The sequence below is a fragment of the Typha latifolia genome, chromosome 12 (assembly GCF_019914945.1).
Source record: "Typha latifolia isolate L0001 chromosome 12, TyphaL0001v2, whole genome shotgun sequence".
Taxonomy (NCBI): Eukaryota; Viridiplantae; Streptophyta; class Magnoliopsida; order Poales; family Typhaceae; genus Typha; species Typha latifolia.
This window is the reverse complement of record NC_133097.1, coordinates 6,841,263-6,864,241: the sequence shown is the minus strand read 5'-3', so window position 1 is coordinate 6,864,241 and position 22,979 is coordinate 6,841,263. Positions and strand designations below refer to the sequence as shown.

Genomic DNA, 22,979 nt, shown 5'->3' with positions numbered 1-22,979 from the left:
GACACTTCAATTGTCTAGCATGCATGGATCAGGTACTTTCAAATGGCATCAAAGCCATGCTTGCGATTATAGGTGTTTTGGATGTGTTCTCGTCAGACATGATTAACATTCTCTACATGGAGATACCAACATTTGTTTGAGGTGGCGGTTGTTTCATCCATATCGACTCAAACTAATTGACCTACTTATTACATCTCACATGACGATTCAACTCTAAGCGTCACCTTTCTGCAGTCTCTGGTATTGTAAAAACTGACGTGCTTTTGAGACAAACACGAGTCAGTCAACGAGACATTATCAATTTGTATACATGGATCATAATTAAGGTGCAATATGATCAAGGAAAAGGTAGCGTTTAACTACTGATACATTGTGAATTATTGGTACTACATTGGCATTACATCTGCAGTTACAATCTCAACTCATCCACCCAGTTAAGATAATTGACCTTTCAAATCACATGTATCGAGTATTACAAGTTTCCCCCAGGAGGCCCATAAATATGTACACCTGTAGGGTAGAAAACACCATCTGTAGTATTTACAGGGAAATATCCCTCGCTTGTCCTTGTTAGAACCTTTTGGAACTGAGATAGTTACCACATCCTCCGTCCGCCAGCCGTGCGAGCCAAAACTGTCCTGAAGGCTTCAAAATGAGCGCAAGCATAAGCTTCTTTTGGTTGACATCGTGGGTGGTTATTCTAGGCCAACATCTAGGGACCATGTCAAGAATCAAAGCAGCATGATCATCAACTCAGATCGAAACCAGCTTCAGCATTTAGCGCATATATCAATTTGGTCCGCATCTGCTCATTACTGTTCCATCATAATGTTCCAATTCAATAATAATAGAGGAAAATAATAGATCAGCAGAATAATTTAACTACATAGGTATATTCACTGTGGATTATGCTTGAACACTTTAAAGTACTGAACTCATCCCCTTTACAAGTGACAAATCTCTGTTATCAAGCAATTTGTTTTTTTTTTTTTTTTTGATGTAGTATGGGCTCTTGATATAAATAGAGAGGAGAGTTGCATTGACATTAGTCAGTAATCAACCGTGTAAAAGAAAATTCACTAATTGCTTGAAAGATGTGAAATGAGCACCTTAAATTTGGTCCCTCTAGTGTAACTGTGCATAACTGTGTTTCCTACACATCCATCTTTGTACAAAACAGTCCCATATGATACATTATCAATCTGTTTCAGTTTGTGTTTTACAAAGTTAACTGTGTAGTTAATTCTGAAATTTGAACGAAATATTTCCCCAATTTTCAGGCCATAAACTACAGAGTTAGCTATGACAAAATGATAGGAGTTAAATCTTGGACCAGTCAGTAATCAACCGTAAAAAGAAAATTCACTAATTGATTGAAAAATGGGAATCTATGATTACAATGTGAAATGAGTTCCTCAAGTAGGCTCTTCTAGTGAGAGCTGTGAACTAGCCAAGTCAATGGCAAGGGTAGAAATGAGAAAGCTGGGAAACCACACACACCGACACAGGCACATATGTTATCATATATAAACTTTGAGAAAACTTTTTAACACTTCTCTAGCCAATGATTATTTTGTGGGATTTAGAAACAATACCACAAGGTGAAGAGAAAATTCTCTCAACTTCTCTTTTGACCTTGAGACGTGTTTCTTAATAGTTTAAAAGTGTTAAACCTTTTTTGAAAGATTAAAAATATAGTTTCTAGTCTATCTGGCCCACATATAGACACAAAATTAAGGCATAATAAATGAGTGTAAACTTTAGTTCCTACAGTACAACACAAAAAGTTTTGAGTGCCTAATTAAGATTTCCAACTCCAGTCCAATTAGTGTACATCCTAAACCTTAAAAGAGTTGTGTATGCCACCGTGCGGCATGAGGTCATGCTATGAAAACTACCTCTTGGTCAGAAAAGATCTCGCATTAGTAAGAGTCCCATGCACTGGGATACCTTTTAAGCTAGAGTTGAAAGGATGCGGAAGTTTAGCTAGCCAATCTAAAAGTAATAGATACTTGAATGATTGAACCTCACAAGGAAGCTACATCTTTCTAAATATAGCCTCTAAAAGTGAGACATTTATAAGCTGATGAATTCAATGTCTGTAGTATATCTACTTAAAACTGTCGGAAAATAGAGACAAATGTCTTTCATCTCTATTTTTCACATATAAGGAAATCAGATTCTTCCATGCAAAATTATCATTATTAGCAATTCAAACCAAAGCAGTTTATTGTTCATTACTTCAATACATCCAAGATACTATTTGAATAGCCTCTTTAATTAGCAATTACATATAGTTACCTTCTATAAGGTGGGAGCTTCAGCAGATTCATGCAAGTTGCTGAAGTGGGCAAACGGTCAAGATCCTCCCCAGTACTATCTAAAGATCCAGCCCTGCATTTGAAGCCACATCAGAAGCAGATGATAATAATGAGAAACACATAGTAATGACAGTGTATTGAACCTCTGTATGCAAAATTTTGGTTCGAGATACTTGAATCCAAGAAGCGGTCCTCGAGAACATCCAGTTACAAACCTGTAAGCAGTAATAATTACCGATATAAACTGCAACAAAGTGATTATTGTAAATTTGTAATGATAAGCATGCATAATAATAGTTCTTCAGGATCCCTGTGCCAGAGGAACTCAACCTGGCAGGGTTGTATACTAATAGTAGTTACCCAAGAAATTACACAATTATTTGGTGAAACAATCCCTAAGATAAGGTATCAGAAATCAATTAACTGGATGGAACTATTATAACATTGCACACAATGGGAAAAACATGTGCCCTCATAATATTGCTCAATTGGGCTAGAGCAATACATACTAGCCAGGTATATGAGGCAACTTTGGGTTCTCCCGTAAAGACCCGTGACAGAAGAAACACTTTATCCTAATAATATAAGAAATATCTACAGGATCAGGATAAAAAGAACTATTACAAACTGCAGCAGTGACAAACTGATTGAACAATAATATTTTAACCGTCATGGTAATCCCTAGATACCGAGGACTTTCTTCTATAGTGGGAAGTTCAGATTGACATTTAATCATTCGGGGAAAAATGAAACCTCTGGAACATTAATACCAAAACAGTACGGAGAAACTCAGTCAGCTACCTAATAAAGATAACATCAGTCAATGGCATCCTGCGGAGAACTGGGAAACAAGTTTATGCTTAATTGACAGATTCTTTAGTACTACAAAACCATATACATATGTGTGATTGCCATAATAAGGGAACTTACTTAAGAAATTTTTTCTGATGCTCCACAGAGAAGCTTTTTACAATCTCCCAAAACATCTCAATAATATGATGATCCTGCAAAAATAACCTCTTTAAATTTTTACCACTAAATAAATAATGGATACAAGTGCGCCAAGGAGGTGGAAAAGGAAAAAAAGAGATCTTTCCTCAATCATGATCTCAAACATTTTATAACTCAAATTAACTCCTAAGTCCTAGGATCAAGAGATCTTGGACAGAGTAGAGTTTAAATTGACGGGATACTTGGCATTCCAAATTCTAGTCCCAAAACAGTCCCCTCAACCCCCTCCCCTTCATCCTCCCCACTGACAATCACCATGAATTGGACGTACATTGATTTTGATTTCCATAAATATTACCAAACAAGAAACTTACTAACTCACTAGAACTAAGATTTGAATATTCTACAATAAAATGGCCCAGAGGATAAACTTTAAGAGAGAAAAGATGAAACATCCCAACATTTGTAAGGAAAAACAGAAACTTACAGCATGATAGCCACCAGCATAATTAGTATTGGACCGCAGGTCATCAACATCCATGCTTTCAAGTGAGCCAGATATAAGAAGCTGACAGAAAAGGATCAGATAATGAAACCATAAATTCCCAGAGAACGTAAAACAGTATTGGAACTGAAAAAAACATACTACAGAGTGTCATGAAAGGGCATCATATAAACATACCATTTCTCCAGGAACCATAAGAAGATATGTAATAATTATAAATTAACAATCTAATTTACCAAACAACATTATCACTAGGGGTCTTTCTGGATAAACAAACACATGTAAAAGCAACCAGAACAGAGATAAATTTAACAATAGAACAACAAGCATTAGAGGCAGACCTCCTCAAGTAATAGAACAACAAGAAGATCATATACTTGTATATAAAATATCATATAAGCTAAAGAAGTCAAATGTTTGCATTCACTTGTCTATTCCCTTGCCCTTTTCTTCTTTGTACTTTTACACCATGAGCTGACTTTTTTTCTCTTTGACCTCCTCAAGTAAAAAGGTGGACATACGCACCCCTTAAACTATTTAGCTGTATCATTATACCCTTAATTTGAATCATTTAAAAGTTGAATGCAGCCATTCATTTTATGTTTTTAAGCGAAACTCATCTGTCTAAACATACTAATATCAGCTATATGCATTTACAAAGCATGTCACAACAACAGTAATAAAGCATGACGTTATTTCTATTTCATGAAAAATTAACCACTCCATATATACCGTTTATTCTTACATAAAACACTTCCTCCACTTATCCAGCATATTCAAAGTTTCATTGAAAAGTTTAGACCACATAGGGTTAAGTGCTTAAGTTTAAAGTACGTGAGGGTTTTATGCAATTGAGCCAAACCACAAAAGAGTAGAGTGTAATTTGACTAATTTCCCTTCTTAATTTGGATTTTCCTAAGTACTTCGACATCACGCACCTTAATTTTTCAAAATACTAATTGCGTGGGGGTTATCCATCTGCAGATCTATGTTGTAAAAAATGTCAAAAGTTCACGATGTTGCACTAATTGAAGGCACAATAATCAGCATTTAATAGACATCTTCATTGTATTCATTGAAAAGCAGCATTAAACAAAAATCTCTAAAGGAATACATTTCAGACCCTTAAGTGCTGAAGAGAGAATTGATAGATTGCACTAGACATCTCTACAAAATATAATAATTAAAGTCACCTGAATTTCATGTTCATTGAACATATCAATCCATTCTTTCTGTATAAGCTGTTGAAATCCTCGAAGAAAATGTAAACTTTGATGGCGAATCTGTATATCAAACAAATAGTAAATCTCCACATATAATCATTAAGGAAAAAAGAGAAACAAAGTTAAGGGATTGATTTACCTGATAGTTTAGACGGTGGTTAGCAACAAGATGGATAAAGGGAATAACATTATCATTGGTAACACGTATATCTTTCCCACCAGGGACTAGCTCCTCTTCTGTTTGTTCCCCATATTCGTTGTTTATGATAACAAAGTAAAGTTCTAATTCGGAAATATCACCTTGATAACGCTGCAGATGCAGTCAATAGGGTCAGCTGAGAGAACAGTTAAAAGTAAAAAGGATATGATTTTCAAGCTAACATTACAGTATTATACGTGAAATTTTTTCAAAATGCCTTTCAATTTCTCAGCCAAGAAACCGATGAAATAATGAAAAGCTATATTGATTCACTCAACATATTGGTACATGACCATTCTTTTAGGATGTACTTTGTATGCAGGGCTGTAAAGATGCCTAATGCAACCCTCCTCCTTTATCTGTAATTGGGATTGGCTGTTGAAGGATACCATTAAGCACTCACCACACAAGTTAAAGTTTGCAGTTCTGTCTATACAATCCTAGTAGTAAATTTAAGTAAAGTTTTAAACCAACCATTTCTATCAAACAATAAATCTTTCACAAGATCTGAACTTCAATGGTCAATGGCATGTTCTACAAACTTTCTCTTCATTTTTCCATCTGCTTTTTCAATATGAGTGCATTCTATTAAAACCTCATCCCAGTAAGTTTGTTTTACTTTTCTAGATAACTTTAACAGATCAGCAAGAAACATCTTTTATTACCAGTTTCTTCTGAGAGATAGAGGGAAAGATAAAGTGGCCTTAAATCCACACAACCGAGAAAAGAAAAAGATAAAATTCAAAAATATATTTATCTTATGAGAGATTCAACTATTCAAGCATTTGGAGTTCAAACAGAATCCCATATCTATCTATTTCTTCGAATAGAGTTGTGCTGTTCTCATATTACTTCTTACAATACTATTCTTTTATTGTAGAATCATTTTCTCAAGAGTGATGAAAAGAATTATGAACTTGATTGTTAATTATGACTAAACCTTGTATACATGAGATTTAATTAATAGGATCATAGGGCTGGTGGAAGAAGCATTGGGCTAGTCAACCGAGATGCAACGTGCATTTTACACTGATTAATCTTTTACACTATCATTGAAGTGAACTTGAAGCAATAGCTTAGCTCATTGAAGCAGAAGGATGACAATGACTCGATCTTAGAGCCAGGTTGTTGTCACTATTGACTTCGTAATAGTGATGGGCCGCTGGCAAACCTCATGCCACATGCTAACCTAGTGTCAGCACGGCATCCATGAGAATACCAAGCAAATAAAAAGCTGCCTTAGTATATTCTCACACACACACACACACAAAACATGTACTTATTTGTGTATGCAGCATGAATATAATAAAGATGAAGTTGTGAAAATGACGGGGAAGAGCAATGTATTCTTATTACAAAAAGACGAATGCTGGATTGAAAATAAAACTCTAACCTTTAAAAATAGCAGATGCCGGTACAATTCTGGATCTAGTGAAGGCAAGTCATTTAGATAGTTGTGCCTAGTTGACACAAGTCAAATATTAGTTCTAAAGGAATAATTAGAAAAAGAAAATATATGCAACTGAGATAATACTAAAATAACCACTAGAAAAGGAATAAAGAACATGTTAGCCTCATTTACCTAAGCTGTGCTAGAGAACAGAATAAATCAGATCTATCATCAGACTTCTGATGTAGGATAACCTAACAGATTACTCTAAATGAACATATTACTGATAGGCCTGCATTTCAGAGATAGAAACATTTACCTGTGCAGAGCTACTAATGAAACTAAATGCGATATGAATGCAACCAAAGATTTTGCGTTTAAAATTCAGCAAATTGCGTTACAAATTGAAGTAAACCCAACTCAGATTCAATAGGAAGAATAAAATGATAACCGAGCAATGATGCACACATTTCTTTTTAAGTTATCCTCAGACAGTCACTAACCAAAGATTTTGCGTTTAAAATTTAGCAACTGCGTTACAAATTGAAGTAAATCCGAGTTATAAAATGATACCAAGCAATGATGCACACATTTCTTTTTAAGTTATCCTCAGACAGTCACTAGGGGGGCTACTAAGAAATAAGACTAGGACTTAATCTCAAACCAAACAAGGCCTAGTGTCATCAGTCCAAAATCAAACCAGTTCACACCACCTCAGTGACCTTTTCATAAGAGATCACGACAAGTTTAATTTAATACAAGTACAAGGAATTAGATGATCAAATAGGTTTTATTTTGGTTCAGATCTCAAAGTTGCCTTCATATCTGATGCTACTCCAGGCACCAAAGAGTCCAAACTACTTTGTCAGATCTTCCCAAAAGTGTGGATCTGAAATCAGAGTGTTTTCAGCAGCTAAAAGAGAGAGGTAGATGGACAAGAGAAGGTAGAAAGATAAGAAGGAAGAATAAAAGGGAAGGAAGATAATCACTCTCTCTGGAGGGCATGGCACCTGCTATCACGTTGCATGAAAGAAAGAGAACTTAGATATAAGTAGTGGAGATCTTTACTTAAAGGGAATAATATATCAGGCAAGTAGGGCCAGCCACATTGTTCATACTTTGTATGAGCCCTTTAACAAATTGTTTACGAGTTTAACTAAGTCAGCACTAACAAATAAAAGGATCAATTTTATGGACTAAATATTGATGAAAAACCTGATTACTCAATACAATCAATAGGAACAGTCTGAACTTACACTGACTCAAAATAAATCTGAAATTCCAATTTAATCAAAAATGATTTCGGATTTCCTAATATCCCAACATAACTTCGAGCCCTCCGCTACGCATTACCAATCTGTAGGATGAGATTCTTCTTTCATCGGAGGCAAATATGCAAGGGATACTCTCCCTTACATGGCCCATTATGATCAAAACCCCAAACAAAGGGCTATAGTTTGATGTGCTCTCCTATCAACTCTTCCTTCTTTTGAGAAATGATTGGTACGCTATAATTGTTTATTTCTTCTTTTTTTTTTCTTTTTGATCAAAACTTTCTTCTTTCTCACTAGCCCAGAGTGGTGACAACATGGAGCCTTCCAGAGGTGAGGAAGCTTGCTCACTTTAACCTCCTACTTCCCTTCTATTTTAAAAAGGATAGGCATGTTAATAAATGATATATAATTAGAAGTATGCCTTCTGTTTGCCCCAGGTTGCAGCCCTGTTTATCCAATCCCTTCATTCTCTTTGTGCTGTTCTTTCTGCCTTTTTTTTTCGCGAAGGGGAACTGATCCTAACAATCTAAGGCTTAGTTGTGGCCCTTTCCTCCCTTCTTTTCCTACTTGAACCCAAACCTGCACCTACTACCTCTTCACAATAGTCTCTGGAGAAATGTCCTCCTGGGCAATCTATTAGAAGCCAACTTCACTCACAATTGAACCTAATTACAGCATAACAAATCATACTATGGTTCACCAGAAAGTGCCTAAATAACTAAATTAATTCTTGAAGTTGTTATGATTTTGTTGTCTTTTATTGCCCCAAAGTGGGAGATGATCAAGATTAGAGTTCTTGATTTGATGTATTTCTTTGCAAGAACTTCACATCTTGAGGCAAAATCCATATCAGTCCCATGGATCCTAGTATCGGCCGATCCCAATCCTAACCCGCGAAGTAGACGTCCGAAGAGCTTCTTCTCTCTTTCTCTTTCTTTTTTTAACCCAAGACCTCTGATGCAAACCAGCCTCAGTAGACGTCCGAAGAGCTCTTCCGATGCAGATTTGGCTACCTCAACCGATATGGCTACCTCAATCTCTGCGAGCTCGAGTATGTTTTTTCTCTGTTTTTTTCCTTCTCTTTTCATCCAACTCATCCCCTCCCTTTCTCTCTTGCCTCTCCTCTATTTTTCTTCAATTCTCTTCCTCTCCCTCTCTCTCTCTCTGACTCTATTACTGCAGCAATCTTTTTGCCACAGTAACAGAGGCGAGGAAGAGAGAGGGAGTGACTGCAAGAAAAAATAAAAGAGATGGGAGGGAGACGTGGCAGTAGGTAGTGTGGGAGGGAATTACTTTATTTATGAGAGAGTGAGAGAGATGGAGAAAGTAGTCAATTTTAGTTTTTAGATTGTATATGAAATTTATTTATATTGATCTATTATTAATTATTAAATTTAAGAAATTTTCTGTATTTTATAAGTTTTAGAATTTTTACGTGATTAAAAATAGTCAAATACCAAAATCCAATACTGGCGGCTGAAACGTCCGATACGACTAATAGCATTCGATACATACTTTTTGTGTGTGTGTGTGGGGGGGGGGCGATCCTTGTCTACAGAAATTGATTGAAATTAATAGCAAACTTAAGGCAGACAACATTCTTGAAAGTTCTTTCTCAGATGGTTGTTCAAATCTTACTTCATAATAATAACTATAGTTGCTGAAATTGATCTTCGAATCTCAGCTTTGCATGAATCTTTTGCTACATCAAGGTAAAATACTCGTTAAGAATCACATTCATCATTACACTGTTTGCTTCATATAATAATTAGACACTCACTAATCCATAAAGTTCTTTTAAAGTTCAACTGCCCAGTGCTTATGGTTCTTCCCTTACTATCTCTATGTTATATAACGGCAGATGTGTACCGTTTAGAGTTACCGTTCATGCACCTATCCCCAGTAGAAGAACGAGTGATCCCTTCCCATGTAGATCATGGCCTTCCCATGAGTAGATTTCAGAGATTTGAACAAACTTGTTGGGACTTCAAGGTATTTTAGCATAAGTTCCCGCAGCTCGAGAGGCGGAGGCAAAGATGAGACTGTAAAAGGAAAGCAAACGGGCAAAAACGGAATAAGGCTGGGACAAAATTCATACATGACTACCTCCCCAACAGGTATTGGTGTGACTCTTAAGAAAGTCCTACAGCTTATTGGTTGACACCCTTTTTCCTTAAGTTCAGATTGAAATCCATGAAATTACAGTTAAAAGGCACAAGTCATGCTACAAGCATTAATACTCTTCAAATCCCAGGACTTGGTAACTCAATTTGGATATCATAGCATGGCTGCATCTTTTATTTAATTGAACCAAAATGTGTCATTTCCTGCTTCAACAGATGATCAATTTACAGACTCCAACATGCAGTCCACAGTCATTAACTTCGAAGACCCTACAACCATAAAGATTGGTGGTCTTCACCATCCCTTTCACTCTTATACTATATTTAATTTCAGCAGAATTTATTCAATTAGTAAATAGCATAACAAGAAGCAGAATTGAGTTAAAGAGAAATAAAAAAGAAGGCCTTCACAAATGAGCAAATATTGAACCCTGTGTACTACATAATTGCACATTAAGGAAAAAAAGAAGTAAATATAACAACACAAACCAAAGCATATGGAATCTTACTTCTGTTTCAATTTGCTGAGGAAAAATGTTGTGAATGGTATATCAACAAGTATTCCTTCATACATTGCCTACAAGAGTAGAATGCAATAACATGCGTCGCATGTAGATCAGATTGCACACTCTAATAAACTAGGAACATTCAACTTAATAGAAATTCAAAACAGAATAAAGTGCAAGCGCTTGTCAAAATTCATAAATACCTTTTCAGCATTATCTAATGTAAAGCATCTGATGGGGAATTTATCGACAGTTGAGGACTCACCTAGTACTTATGAAAGTCCCAAAACTATGGTTCCAGTTTCAGCCGATCCAGATCCCCGACTAATTTTGGTGGGGTATAGGCCGGATACCCGATCCAGATCGGCCAAGTTTTGACCAAAACAAATCAAAGAGAGAATAGGAGAGAGGGAGGATAGCAAGAAAGGGAAAAAAGTGAGAAGAGAGTGAGCGAGAGAGAGAGAAAGAGATCGTAGGGAGCTCATCAGAGAGAGCAAGAGAATAAAAGAAAAAATTACAGAGCTAAGGTCAATGGAGCCGAACCTCCTTCGAAGGAATTCGTCAGAGGTCGACGAAGTCAAATCTACATCGGAGGAGTTTGTCGGACGTTGACGGAGGCCGGAACTATGTTGGTGAAGCATCGCTTAGGAGAGAGCGGGAGTAGGAGAGAAAGATGAGAGTGCGTGGGAGAGGGAGAGGGGGAGGGAGAGGTTTAATCAGGTTTTTTATAAGTGAGAATGAAAGTAGAGATAAGGAGGAGATGAGAGAGAGAGTTAAGAAAAAAATTTATTTCTGAGAGGGGGAGAGAGAGAGTGCATGAGCGGTAGAAACTAAGAGAGAGAGAGAGAGATTGAGATTAAGAAGATCGTATTTTTATTTTATTTTTTTGACTTTATATATGAATAATTTGTATTTATATCTTATTATTATTTTTCTAAATTTTTTATTATTTTTTGTATTTTAAAATATAAACTAATACGAACGGCCGATACTGTCAATACCGTCGATACATATCATTTTTATAGACGGTCGATTCCGATCTCAATCTCAATACTTGAAACCTTGCTCAAAACCTAGTCAATGCATCCACTTATGTGATGTAGATGTGAACGTTCTGGTTATTATTTTTTGTACTTTAAAGTATAAACTAAGCTGATACTGCCAATACCGTCGATATGTATCATTTTTATAGACGGTCGATTCCAATCCCGATCTCAATACTTGGAACTTTGCTCAAAACCTAATCAATGCGTCCACTTATGTGATGTAGATGTGAACGTTCTGGTTATGTGCAAGCTCTAGTTTACACTTTACCACACGGAACTTATGAAGCATGGCCATTCAATTGACAATTTATAAGTAGCCCAACAATAGACGTAAGTCTCGTTACATAATATAAGCTACAGCAGAATGATTGAAGTTTAAGTGAATGACCCAAGCCTCAGGTACATATTATAATCTACAGTAGAATTCTGAAATCTTGTCCTAGCGCTTCACAACAAAGCTCAAACAATTAATAACCTATGACATCAAGGAATCTATTCTTCAGATGCATAGCACCATATATAATTAGAAAGAAAGGTTCCCTAACGATGTTATGGTATTTGATTGTCCATCTTATTGCACGTACAGATCGAAACAAACAAAATTGCCATATATAAGTACATGAAGCAAGTAAACAATTTCATATAGAAGTTTTGTCTACAGTTGTTTCTTTCTAGGTCCTAATTTTTCAAATTATAACTTATGAAATCAGCAACCCTCTTAATATCAGTCATTTGAAGCCACTCATTCAGTAACAATTTAATTTTAGAAGAACTTGTAACAGAGTTCCAATACCAGTGAACCAAAAATATGGATGATGGAAAAATGTAGAAGGAATCGAGAGATATTTTTGCATGAGAGAGTTGCCTATATGATTCACTAGACAAGCAAAAGCATAAAAATAGTAAGTATTTGTCAAGGCAAGTCGATGCAACCAAGAGGTTCATGACACAGTTATGACAATCAAATTAATGTTTAAATAAATGCAACAGTAGAAGAGTATAAGGGCATAATTACCTTTCCAAGAAGACTTCCAAGGAAGTGAAAATATTGGAGATGCTGTTCGTGAACTAATCCTGATCCAGGGTTTGGGTACAGAAGATGATCAGTAGTTTCCTGCAAAGTAACAAGAGGAAAAGGGGAAAGGAATTGAGAAGGAGAAAAACAAAGCTTTCCACTCTCAATAAGAGGCCATGTGCAAGCCATGAATATTATATTTTGATCAGATGAGGTAACTTAATATTATAGAAAATTCATTGGTTGTAGCAATTGTCAATGATATTAAAATTATATAGAAACTTAAAGTGAGAAATGACATTATTGATGTACCAATGACCATAGAAGTATTTCAAGTATGCAAAGCCAATCTAACTAGGGGGAAGTAAATGCCTGAGAATAGATAATGATGCAGGAGTAACTAAAGGAGCGCAACTTAAAGAAACATGACCTGTAAAATTACCATGATGCCCTTGTATGGGATAAATGACAGAATAAAGATATCAATAGAACTGAAGACTATTACTGTTACAGCATGTACAGGCAAAGAAAAGAGAGGTAGAAACTAGAATAGAGAACAGGGAAAGACAGACAGGAACAGAGAGAGAGAACCAACAACCCCAACATCCACTATATCTATTGCCATCAAGGAGGGAAGGTGGAAAGGTTTGAAGGGAGTCTCTATTGTTGCAGACACTCTAGGAGCGACAAGTGGGGTTAAGGTTTACATTCCGTCTTGGACAACTTAAAGACAAACAGAACAGGTGTAACTTTGTCTTGTGAGAGTGATTGGGAGAAGGTGAAGGGTGGGAACCCGATCCCTTCCCTTTGATTGCCAGAGAGAGGCAGTGGCAAACCTCTCCCTCAATCTCTTCTCTCTGACAACAAGGACTTCCATTGGCAACTGTTAGAAGCAAATTATGTTATACCCATATTGTGGTAAGTAGAAGCTTCTTGTGCCAGCAATTTGCTATCACAAGATAAGCCAGGCAGCACGTGTAGGATTGCCGTGCCAGCAGGGAGCTGACACATGGCACGGGGGCGGGTCTTGGCAGCACCCCCCAAATCAGTAGTTTAGAGAGATATGCAATTTTTGCAGCCCTAGGTGGAGGAAGAACGTGAGAAGTTGGCTTTTGCCGGCACCGACACCCATCTCCCTTCGAAACCCTAAAATGGAGAAGATCTCACGGAGTGGAGAAGCAAGAGATAAGATATGGATTTGGCAGCTTATATCAGGCCAATGTTGGAATAATTATTTGGATACAATTTTTAAAGGAGCATGAAGTCTCAAGTCTTTACAGCATGACCTTACCAAACTCAGCTGATTTCATAAACTCATGCATCAGTGTAAACCAATTTCATGATTTAATAGTGTGCCAGACATATCAGAAATATGGATATAACAAAAATAACAAGATTTTAGTCTAGGTACTCCTTGTATACTACAGTCCACCAGAATGTGGTTTGGATAGTAAAATCATCAGAAGTCGAAGAAAAGGTGACAAAGAAACAAGAAAAAGAAAACTAAATTCTAGAAAGCTGGAAGACAGCTACTTCTGGAAGTTCTAATTTTGAGGGGAAAACGATCGACCTAAGGAGCATTTAGAAGTAACTAGTACAAAGAAATTGTTTATAAAAATACTATATGTACAATATAAGGTTTCAAATGTAACTAGACATCAAATGAGCTTTACATAGCAAAAAAGCACTCCTTTTGACATTAGATTCTCAACTCTAGTTTGATAAGCGCAAACCAATCATGCAAGAAAATATCTAAATTTACTTTGTTTAAGGAACTATCACCAAATCAATCAAGTAAATAAAGCCAACCAAGGACATTTATTTTCTAACAAAGCCACAACCCTGAATACAACCTTAAAAAGCCCATACTGTATATCAAAAGCAGCTTGCGTAATGTTCTCCATAAAATCTTTGAAAATCCCGCCACCATCAATCCCAGCCTCCTCTACTCCAAGTTCATTGACAAAAGATACCCGAATCTACAGGAATTGAAATATAGTGATGAGAGTTGAAATCAAAGCAAATTTGATAAATATTACCTTCTCAAGACATAAAACTAACATGCTAAGCTAACAATAAAAGGGGCACAATTATACCGATCCTCGAAGATCTTCCTCTGACAAAACACTCAGCTGATTAAAAGCATCTTCTAGAATACGATCTCTTCTTATTTTGAAACGATGTCTTGTTAAAGCAGGATGAGATCCACTTCTTTGTCTGGAAGCTGCTAACTGTGACTGATTCATGGAAGAATAAAATATTTAAGATAAAAAGGGAAGGCTGACAATTTAGTCTCCAATAACCAGAAGTCATAAATAGTTAGATACCATCTCATTCTGTTTTTCTACAGAATGTTGACTGCTTATTTTCTACTAGATATCATCTACCATCATGTTCTCACAATATATCATTTAAAGAACTATAAAATCAACAAATTAAATCCAGAATTATGGTTTCAATCAGAAACATGTGATATACGTACTGTGAATATTCTGACTCTAATAGTGAAAGGAACCAAAAAAGGAGCGAGTTTCAATAGTTCATTTGCCCGAGTATTTACAAGTATTGCCTGTAAAAAGCAAGAAATTACTTTAGAACCTTATAGAATGAGGACCACGGAAAACAACATCAAAACCCTCTACCTGTGAGACAAAATTTTCACTTGTTGCTTCTTGAATATGGAAATCACTAGGTGATGTAAATGACCTTCTGTTATTCCAGTCTTGCAACTGCAACAGAATATGTATAATTAGCAAAGGCAAAGTAAATATTATTTAAACTAATGTAATACCCACCTTTCCTGAGTAAACAGAAGAAGAAACATTCCTACTCGTTGTATTCTTCATCAGCAAGGAAAATTAAAGCATTTTGAGAGACAAGGACACTAACAAAAGTTATCTAATCATTTCTTTATGTTCCATCTAAATTGGTGATGAACCTATGTCGTAGTTACACTACCATTATGGAGCTTAACATGGTATTGTAATGAAGCTTTACATAAAACAATTGTACATACATAAGCATAATATAGGTACTAATAAAATGTTAAAGTTCAACTTGTTGCAAGCAAGCAGGAGGGGAAAGTCGATGCTGTGTTTTATGAGAAATTAGATGGTCTATAATTATTCCAATCATGATTATAGCAAACAGCATGTTATTTAATCTGATTAGGAATTTAGATGCAAAGATGCATCATGTTATTACATTCTGATATCAAGCAATTCTAGTCCTCAATTACAGTTATACATAGCATTATGAAGGTTAAAATAGTGACAGTGACTTTGGCTTGGATGCGCAATTCTCAGGTAAGAATCGAAACAATAGATGGCCCGAGAATAACATCAATTATACTAATATTGCAGCTCAGGCAAGGAGAACATAGAGAGAGTTTATTGATGACCAGTTATTAAGTTGCCCAGCCAGATTTGCTTAAATTCTTGTCCATGGCAACATTTAACATTTTATGCCAAAGGTACACTACACTTGTGAAAATTCAAGTAAATTATCCTCCCATCAGAACAACTGATGACAAATTTTGATTGAAAATGTATTATACCAATAAGTTGATTGTGTTCCACTACAGAGAGTATAGAAAGGCATCAAGTACTCCAAAGTTGAAACCTAAGACTGTTAAATAAAATGTCAGAAATTAAAGCTCCATAAAAGTCTACTTTAAAGTTTAAATATGAATCAGTAACAAAAATATATAGGTAGCATATTCAGTAATATCTTAACATTTCACTTTACCAGTCAACTGAAAAGAGGTAAAACTGTACTAACCAAATATATCTTCTCGTCTTCTCAAATTCCCAAAAAGACAAAAACTTCTCAAAAGGTATTACCTCTATATGCTTAAAAGATGGTCTCCGCAACTCTTGGAGAAATCACTTGCAACCCTAAAACTTCCATCTATGTTTCCTTTAACTTACAATTGCCAGTGTTTCTGAGCCTAAGATTATTAGTCGGAGCTCACCATTAGACAAAATAATGCTATTTTCATGTTAATAACTTAATATACTCTTTGTCAGAAAAACCCTAATCCAATTTTACGCTGCCAAGACAGAGAGCACAGTTTGCTCAAAATTTCATTAGCACTTCTGACACTTGAAAGATAATTACAAATTAGACACTTTGACTTCATTAATATACATTACAGAAAATGGGTTTGTAATATTATCCCAAATATGTGATCACACGTTGATGATACTAAAGACAGTAAACAGAAGATATTTGTTGAATTCTGAATTACAAAGTTCAATGGGACCAATTAAATATAGAACATGTCAAAAAATCAGAAAATATGTTTAACTACCTTGGTCAGAAGATCAGATATCAGCTGCCTGGCTCTGCTTTTGATGTTCTCCACAGAAAGTTTTGTAAGGCCTGAAGCATTGGTCAATACTTTCTGAGTTGCAGGGAGATGTGCAGGAATTGTCCAGAGAAGTTGCCATAGGGCCTGCAGTTCATTTAATGAATAAAAATCAAAGAAATGTACTCAAAAGCTATGACTTAAAGAAGAACCTCAAAAAGGAACTTTTGATATGCACCATATACAATAGCACAGAACTTCACCATATACAATAGCATGGAACTTCACATTTTAGTTATGGTATTGAATTAGTCATACAAACATATCAAAAGTTCCAAATCAAATTGGTGGAAAAGGAGGTACCTGTTTTAGAATGATAATCAAAGACCTAATATCTTTGAGTGAAAGTGGTTTCTCCTGCTCATAGAACTCTTCATTATCAGTGATCGTCAACATATGCCTGATAGAAATGGAAAATCATATACTAGATAGAAGATAAGCAGATGCTTATTTGAGTAAAAAGGAAGTGTTCTTTTCCTTCACTTACAGGAGAGGAGAAAAACATAAGCAGGCGAGATAAGTAAAAGTTAAAGAAGAGTACAAGTATTACAGTATGCAGCAAGAGAGATCCAACAGACTTACTTGTATACAGGACAAAAAACAGCGAGAGGCAACAGCCATCCTGGAGCATCACCAGGTATATGTGCCATGAGCTTGGAAAAGAATGGCCATCTTTGACTCTCATTACATTCTTTAATAAAATTCCACAGTGCAGGAACAATCTCAGTTCGGTAAGCTAGTCCAGTAATGACACGTTCCAGAGGCAATGTACTGAATGTAACATGAAGGAAAGCACAAATATATCCTACAGCTTCCACTTCTTCATCAGATGGCCCATCCCTATTGGTATAACCAGTGTGTAGTGTATCTCTAAACAGAGCATTTACCTGTCAGGGTGTAATCCACACACACACATTATATTACCCAGTAAACTCATGTTAAGAATAGCTTCTTTATTACTATTCTAAGAAAGAGAGGATCAGGAAGGACATACTAAATGTTGAAGGAGGCGTGAATCTATTGCAACAGATATCTGCCTTTCTAAGTCAATACTTAGAGTTTCTTTAACTTCTTCATCCATCATTACATCATCCTCAACTTGTCCTGAACTCATCCATAGATGTTATGAAGCATGTTAGAGGCACTAATGAGGATTGACATGAAACTGAACTGATATAACAGGCAAAAAAACATTGAGGGTCTTATTGCAGTAACAATAACCATGAGTAGCAATTATGAGGAATCTGCATAGTTATGTGGAAGTGTTAGGACAAATGGTTTATGCAAAGAAAATCAGTCCAATTGACAAGAAACTCCTAGTACATGATATTCCCAGAAATGTGTGATCTAAGGATATATAAGTACCATTAATATATGAGAATCATGCATATCATTCACATGCACATACACACGACTGTACACTTTAGGCTAATGCTAACCCGGATCTGACCTAAAATATCATCAAGTCAACTAAGTCCGACTGGAGCTGATTGAATGGGCCTTAACAACATTGCAAAGAACTTGGCCATGCCAGATGATCTATTCTAACGGAACTTCTTCCACCTGAGCACATGCTCCAGGACATTCAACATGAGTCAAAATGCAAAAGATATGAACAGAGAAAGCGAACAAATGTGATCAAGAATACCAACAATTATCGAGATTTACAAGGCCCAAATGGTTAAAGAATATCAACTATCTTGGATTACTTCCAGCTTCCTGTGATCTCATCGTATGAATCAAATGCCAATCAGAGTAGCACTAATTAGATATCATATCATTCTCCAGGGACAAGAATCAAGTAGATAACTCATACCTAATTTCTGATCATAGAATATCATCCAAACTGCTTATGGTCATATACAAACACACTAGGTTGTTGCAACTGAATGAGAAAAGTCTCAGAGAAAAGCAACTTATTACTGTTCACTTGTTAGTTGCCCTGTCTCAAAATTACACAGATTGTCCTACAAGATGATGAACAGTTTAGTTGTTGTAAAATGCAAATACTTGCACATACTGAGACAATTAACTAAAGAGTGTGTTTGTAGCTAGAAAATGACTAACTTCAATAAAATGACTCTCCTTTTAAAAAGAAAGTCAAATGAAGAAATCGGGGCTGCTTTTGGTAGGTAAGAAAGCCACTTCTTTCTTAGAGAGTGTTTGATTGTTAGAAAGTGACAAAAGAAAATAGTCATTTCTAGAAATTTCTCTACTTTTAATGTTTTGTTGTAAAAAATAAATAAAAAAAGTGACTTCCTAACCTATCAAAACCAGCTCCATTTCTTCATTTTGACTTCTTCCTTAGAAGAGTCACTTTATTGAAATCAGTTAATTGATTAAACATCATTTTTTAGCTACCAAACACACCCTAAATTATATTCCTACTTATTAGAAGAGGAAGTCAGAATGAGAGAACAATTAATTTCTAGATACCATGAAAGAAATTAAGTTATAATTTAAGAAAACAAAATTCATGATTTGGAAAAGTTCCAAGCAAAGAGAAAGAGGCTAACTAGATAACAAAGTGAAGTCCCTTACTTTCTGTAACTGGTGATTTAAATGTTGGCAATGCATCCAACAAGAATGTTGAAACAGCAACAAAGTCTACAGCCTGATTAACACAGAAGGACAAATGAGCAGGATTAATGTGAACCATGTACTGTAGCTGCCAGCATAAACATTCTGAAAGACCAACTAAAAGGCATATTGCCTTGTCAATGGTGGTCAAAGTTCAAATTAATATCAAGGAACAAAAATGCAACAATTTTTTATTCCAAACTATTAGGCATTGAGCAAAATTACATACCTTGGAAATAATTTTGAGAAAAACTGTAGTTCGTAGATATTAAATTGATATGTTCTATCTCTTAAAAGAAACTATTAAATACCAAAAGGTTATGAGCTCTAAAGAAACCAGCAATGTGTAGCACTATAGAGCACTAGAGCTAGAAAGAGACCAGTAACATGAAGCACTATACCAGAAGTGCTAGATTGATGTTCGAAAAAAATGAAGAATGTAGAAAGATACATGATACATGATACATACATATCCAATTTATTCATCAACACAGGTCAAACATTCATAATTTTAATAAATTTTCCCAAATGTTACATTGGATATTATAACTAAATAAAAGAGCAAATAAGACAATCTGATCAACAACTGACCAAGTTGCCATTGTGAAATGACATTTAACAGGAACCTCCTTGAAATCCATAACATCATGCCTCAGAAAACTGTCTAAGGTCTATATGTATCACTAGAATCATTCTGATTCAATTAGAACAAAGGTAGTTAAGCCAATTTTCTTATTTTTGCAAAATTTCAAGCACCTATTCACTTTAAAAAAAAACTATTTTCTTATTCGAGAATACAGATCTTTATTCTAAAATAATAGCTAAACATCATAATAACCTCATTCTAGAATTTATTCAAAAAAAAAATCATCATTCTAAAATACAAACATTATTTATCAAAATTATATTTTATATAACACACCAACTTAATTACTAATTTACACTTAATATCTATTCCATCAATCTACTTTAATTCAAGTCAATAGACATTCATTTAATTTCATAAAAACAAAATATTTTTACCCATATTTTCTTTCACTTTATATCATATCAAAGATAATTATTATATCCTTATTTCAGAATACAAGTAAATATAAGAATAATTATTTCTGAAATAAAAACTTCATTTTGAAAATAACAAAAAGGAATACATATCCTAGAATTAACATTATTCCTAAAATAAACGACGTTCAAAAGTATCCAAGAAATACCCTAGGACTTCAAAAACAAAGTCATGATAAACTTGTCAAATATTTAACTAGGCTTGCGATAATGACGTCACAAAGTTGAATGGCAACTCTTGCCTATTAGTTGTGATTAACGGCTAGAGTGCCAAGATGACCAACATCGCCCAACTTTAAATGTCTATTATACTAGCCTTTTAAGTGCAAGTTCTTGTAACATTATTTGGGCATCTATTGTGGACTACAAAAGTCAATCTTGTGAAACACCAATACCAAATCACATATCACACGCCAACAACCAACGATGCCATAACAGTAGGATCTACCATTATCTATTTGATGCAACCGCATGACGAACAATTTTTTCCCTCGATGAGACATGAAAATGATTTTTCATCCAGTAATAAGCTTTTATAAAGAGGAGTGTCAAGAACCGATAAATCAGGAATAAACAACTCAAAATTTTCTCACATGAAACTGTCAACATTGCAGAAAACCAGGGAGATGCTTACTGTGTCAGAAGCAAATTTTGGTTCAGACAAAACAAAAGTGGCAGCTTCAAGTAAATTCCCAAGCAGGCAGGCATAACCTGGATATTCAGGTGAAATATCATTCGGAAGAACACTAGCACAACTGGGCAAGCATAAAGCCATCTGCTTAATATACAGCTTTCCAAGCCCCTTTGCTGAAAAGACCTGTACCAGTAAATCACATCCGAGTGAAACAAACAGTCATCGTGACAGACATTCTAAAACTAGGTACTCATCCAGTCAAATAATTACCAAACCAGTCAATGTAAAAACAGAGAAGACAAACAGTTTCTTTTATCAATTCATTATCCAGCTTAAGTTGTTAGGGAGTGCCAACCATTCACTCACCAGTAATAGTTTATCTTCACATAAAAAACCAAATAGATGTTGCAATCTTGCAATTAATCAGAAGGAAACTTACATCCTTGAAGTATGTCAGATGATGCCACAGAAAAGGAATGGAAAGAAGTTGTGAGGGAAAACTCCATTTTGGATCCGTTGTAGAACAACAACAAGGATGCTGACCAACATGAGAAGCAATGAGGGTTAGAACATGCTCCAAGGAAGATAAGCTACCATGAGCCTCTGGGGTCTTCACATTTTTCTGCATCACAGGAAGCAATGCGTATTGACACAAATGAGAGGCGAGAACTTTCAAAGTTTTTGGCATCATCTCAAATTACAGAAAACTAGTAAATGTCTCATAATTGAAAATTATATTTAGCCATTACATAAAATTTTATAAACACAATGAGGGAAAACTGACAGATTAATGGAAAAGATTATGCATAAACACCATCTTGTCTCTTGTATTGTTATTCTATCTTTTCTTACCACTTCCTTTCCATTCTACCTATCCGTCAGAAGATTTGGAAAAAGAAAAAAAATCACTCACCTGTAGCAGTTCATGTTTCCCATCAGATATATCTAAAATTTTATAACATCTCACATAAGTTATTCTCTATGGATAGTTGGATACCAATCTTTATTGTTTCTGGAACGATCATTTCTTAATATATTTTCTCTAATAACTCTACTCACCATAGCAACATTCTCATCCTAATTGTACTCAACTTTGTTTCCTGTTGCCTAACATTCTAAGCCATCTAACCTAAACAGTACATGATGATCACAGAACACCTCACATAAGTTATTCTCTACGGATAATTGGATACCAATCTTTATGGTTTCTGGTACAATCGTTTTTTAATATATTTTCTCTAGTAACTTTACCTACCATAGCAACATTCTCATCCTAATTGTACTCAACTTAGTTTCCTGTTGCCAAACATTCTAAGCCATGTAGCCTACAGAATAAGTGATGATCACAGAACATCTTAGAGTCACTTATATTCTAGCCATCCAGGTCAAAATCTATGTGTCCCATCAATCCCCAGTTATTGTTGAATTGCTGATCCAAAATAACTAAAGCACTCCACTTACGTATTCTTGCCCATCAAGGATAATTCTTCCAATAATTAGATGCCCTACTAAGGATGGTCGTGCCGGTGGTGGCCGACACCTGGCACGGGGTGTGCCAATGGCACACCCCCGTGTCAAGCCATGCCAACCGACACGGCTACGTGCTGGTATAGAGCCTATTTTTTTTGTTTATCAATCATCATCAAACAACTTTAGTGTTATTCTTGTGTCGACAAATAAAGTTTCGGCCAATTTCGGCCAATTCTGATCTCACCCCGAAACTAATTTCGATAGGGTATTGACCGGATCAACTAAGAAAAAGGGAGAAAGAGAGGGAAGAC

The 22,979-nt window shown here is 35.5% G+C and overlaps 1 protein-coding gene across 2 annotated transcripts in view; it reads right to left on the bottom strand.

Moving 5' to 3' along the window:
* Positions 1-334: 334 nt before the first annotated feature.
* The window catches only part of LOC140798625 (E3 ubiquitin-protein ligase UPL6), a 33,289-nt gene continuing 10,644 nt past the window's right edge, over positions 335-22,979 (bottom strand). For both annotated transcript variants that reach the window (XM_073152554.1, XM_073152556.1), the window contains exons 7-27: positions 21,638-21,820; positions 21,199-21,381; positions 19,464-19,536; positions 17,917-18,026; positions 17,505-17,809; positions 17,226-17,322; positions 16,866-17,009; positions 15,196-15,282; positions 15,036-15,122; positions 14,650-14,790; positions 14,407-14,532; positions 12,554-12,652; positions 10,496-10,563; positions 6,593-6,659; positions 5,140-5,310; positions 4,971-5,060; positions 3,760-3,840; positions 3,252-3,325; positions 2,465-2,536; positions 2,302-2,394; positions 335-815 (exon numbers count right to left, since the gene is read on the bottom strand). In XM_073152554.1, the coding sequence (XP_073008655.1) occupies positions 749-815; positions 2,302-2,394; positions 2,465-2,536; positions 3,252-3,325; positions 3,760-3,840; positions 4,971-5,060; positions 5,140-5,310; positions 6,593-6,659; positions 10,496-10,563; positions 12,554-12,652; positions 14,407-14,532; positions 14,650-14,790; positions 15,036-15,122; positions 15,196-15,282; positions 16,866-17,009; positions 17,226-17,322; positions 17,505-17,809; positions 17,917-18,026; positions 19,464-19,536; positions 21,199-21,381; positions 21,638-21,820 (2,418 nt within the window). In that variant the 3' untranslated portion in view covers positions 335-748. The remainder of the gene's footprint in view (positions 816-2,301; positions 2,395-2,464; positions 2,537-3,251; positions 3,326-3,759; positions 3,841-4,970; positions 5,061-5,139; positions 5,311-6,592; positions 6,660-10,495; positions 10,564-12,553; positions 12,653-14,406; positions 14,533-14,649; positions 14,791-15,035; positions 15,123-15,195; positions 15,283-16,865; positions 17,010-17,225; positions 17,323-17,504; positions 17,810-17,916; positions 18,027-19,463; positions 19,537-21,198; positions 21,382-21,637; positions 21,821-22,979) is intronic.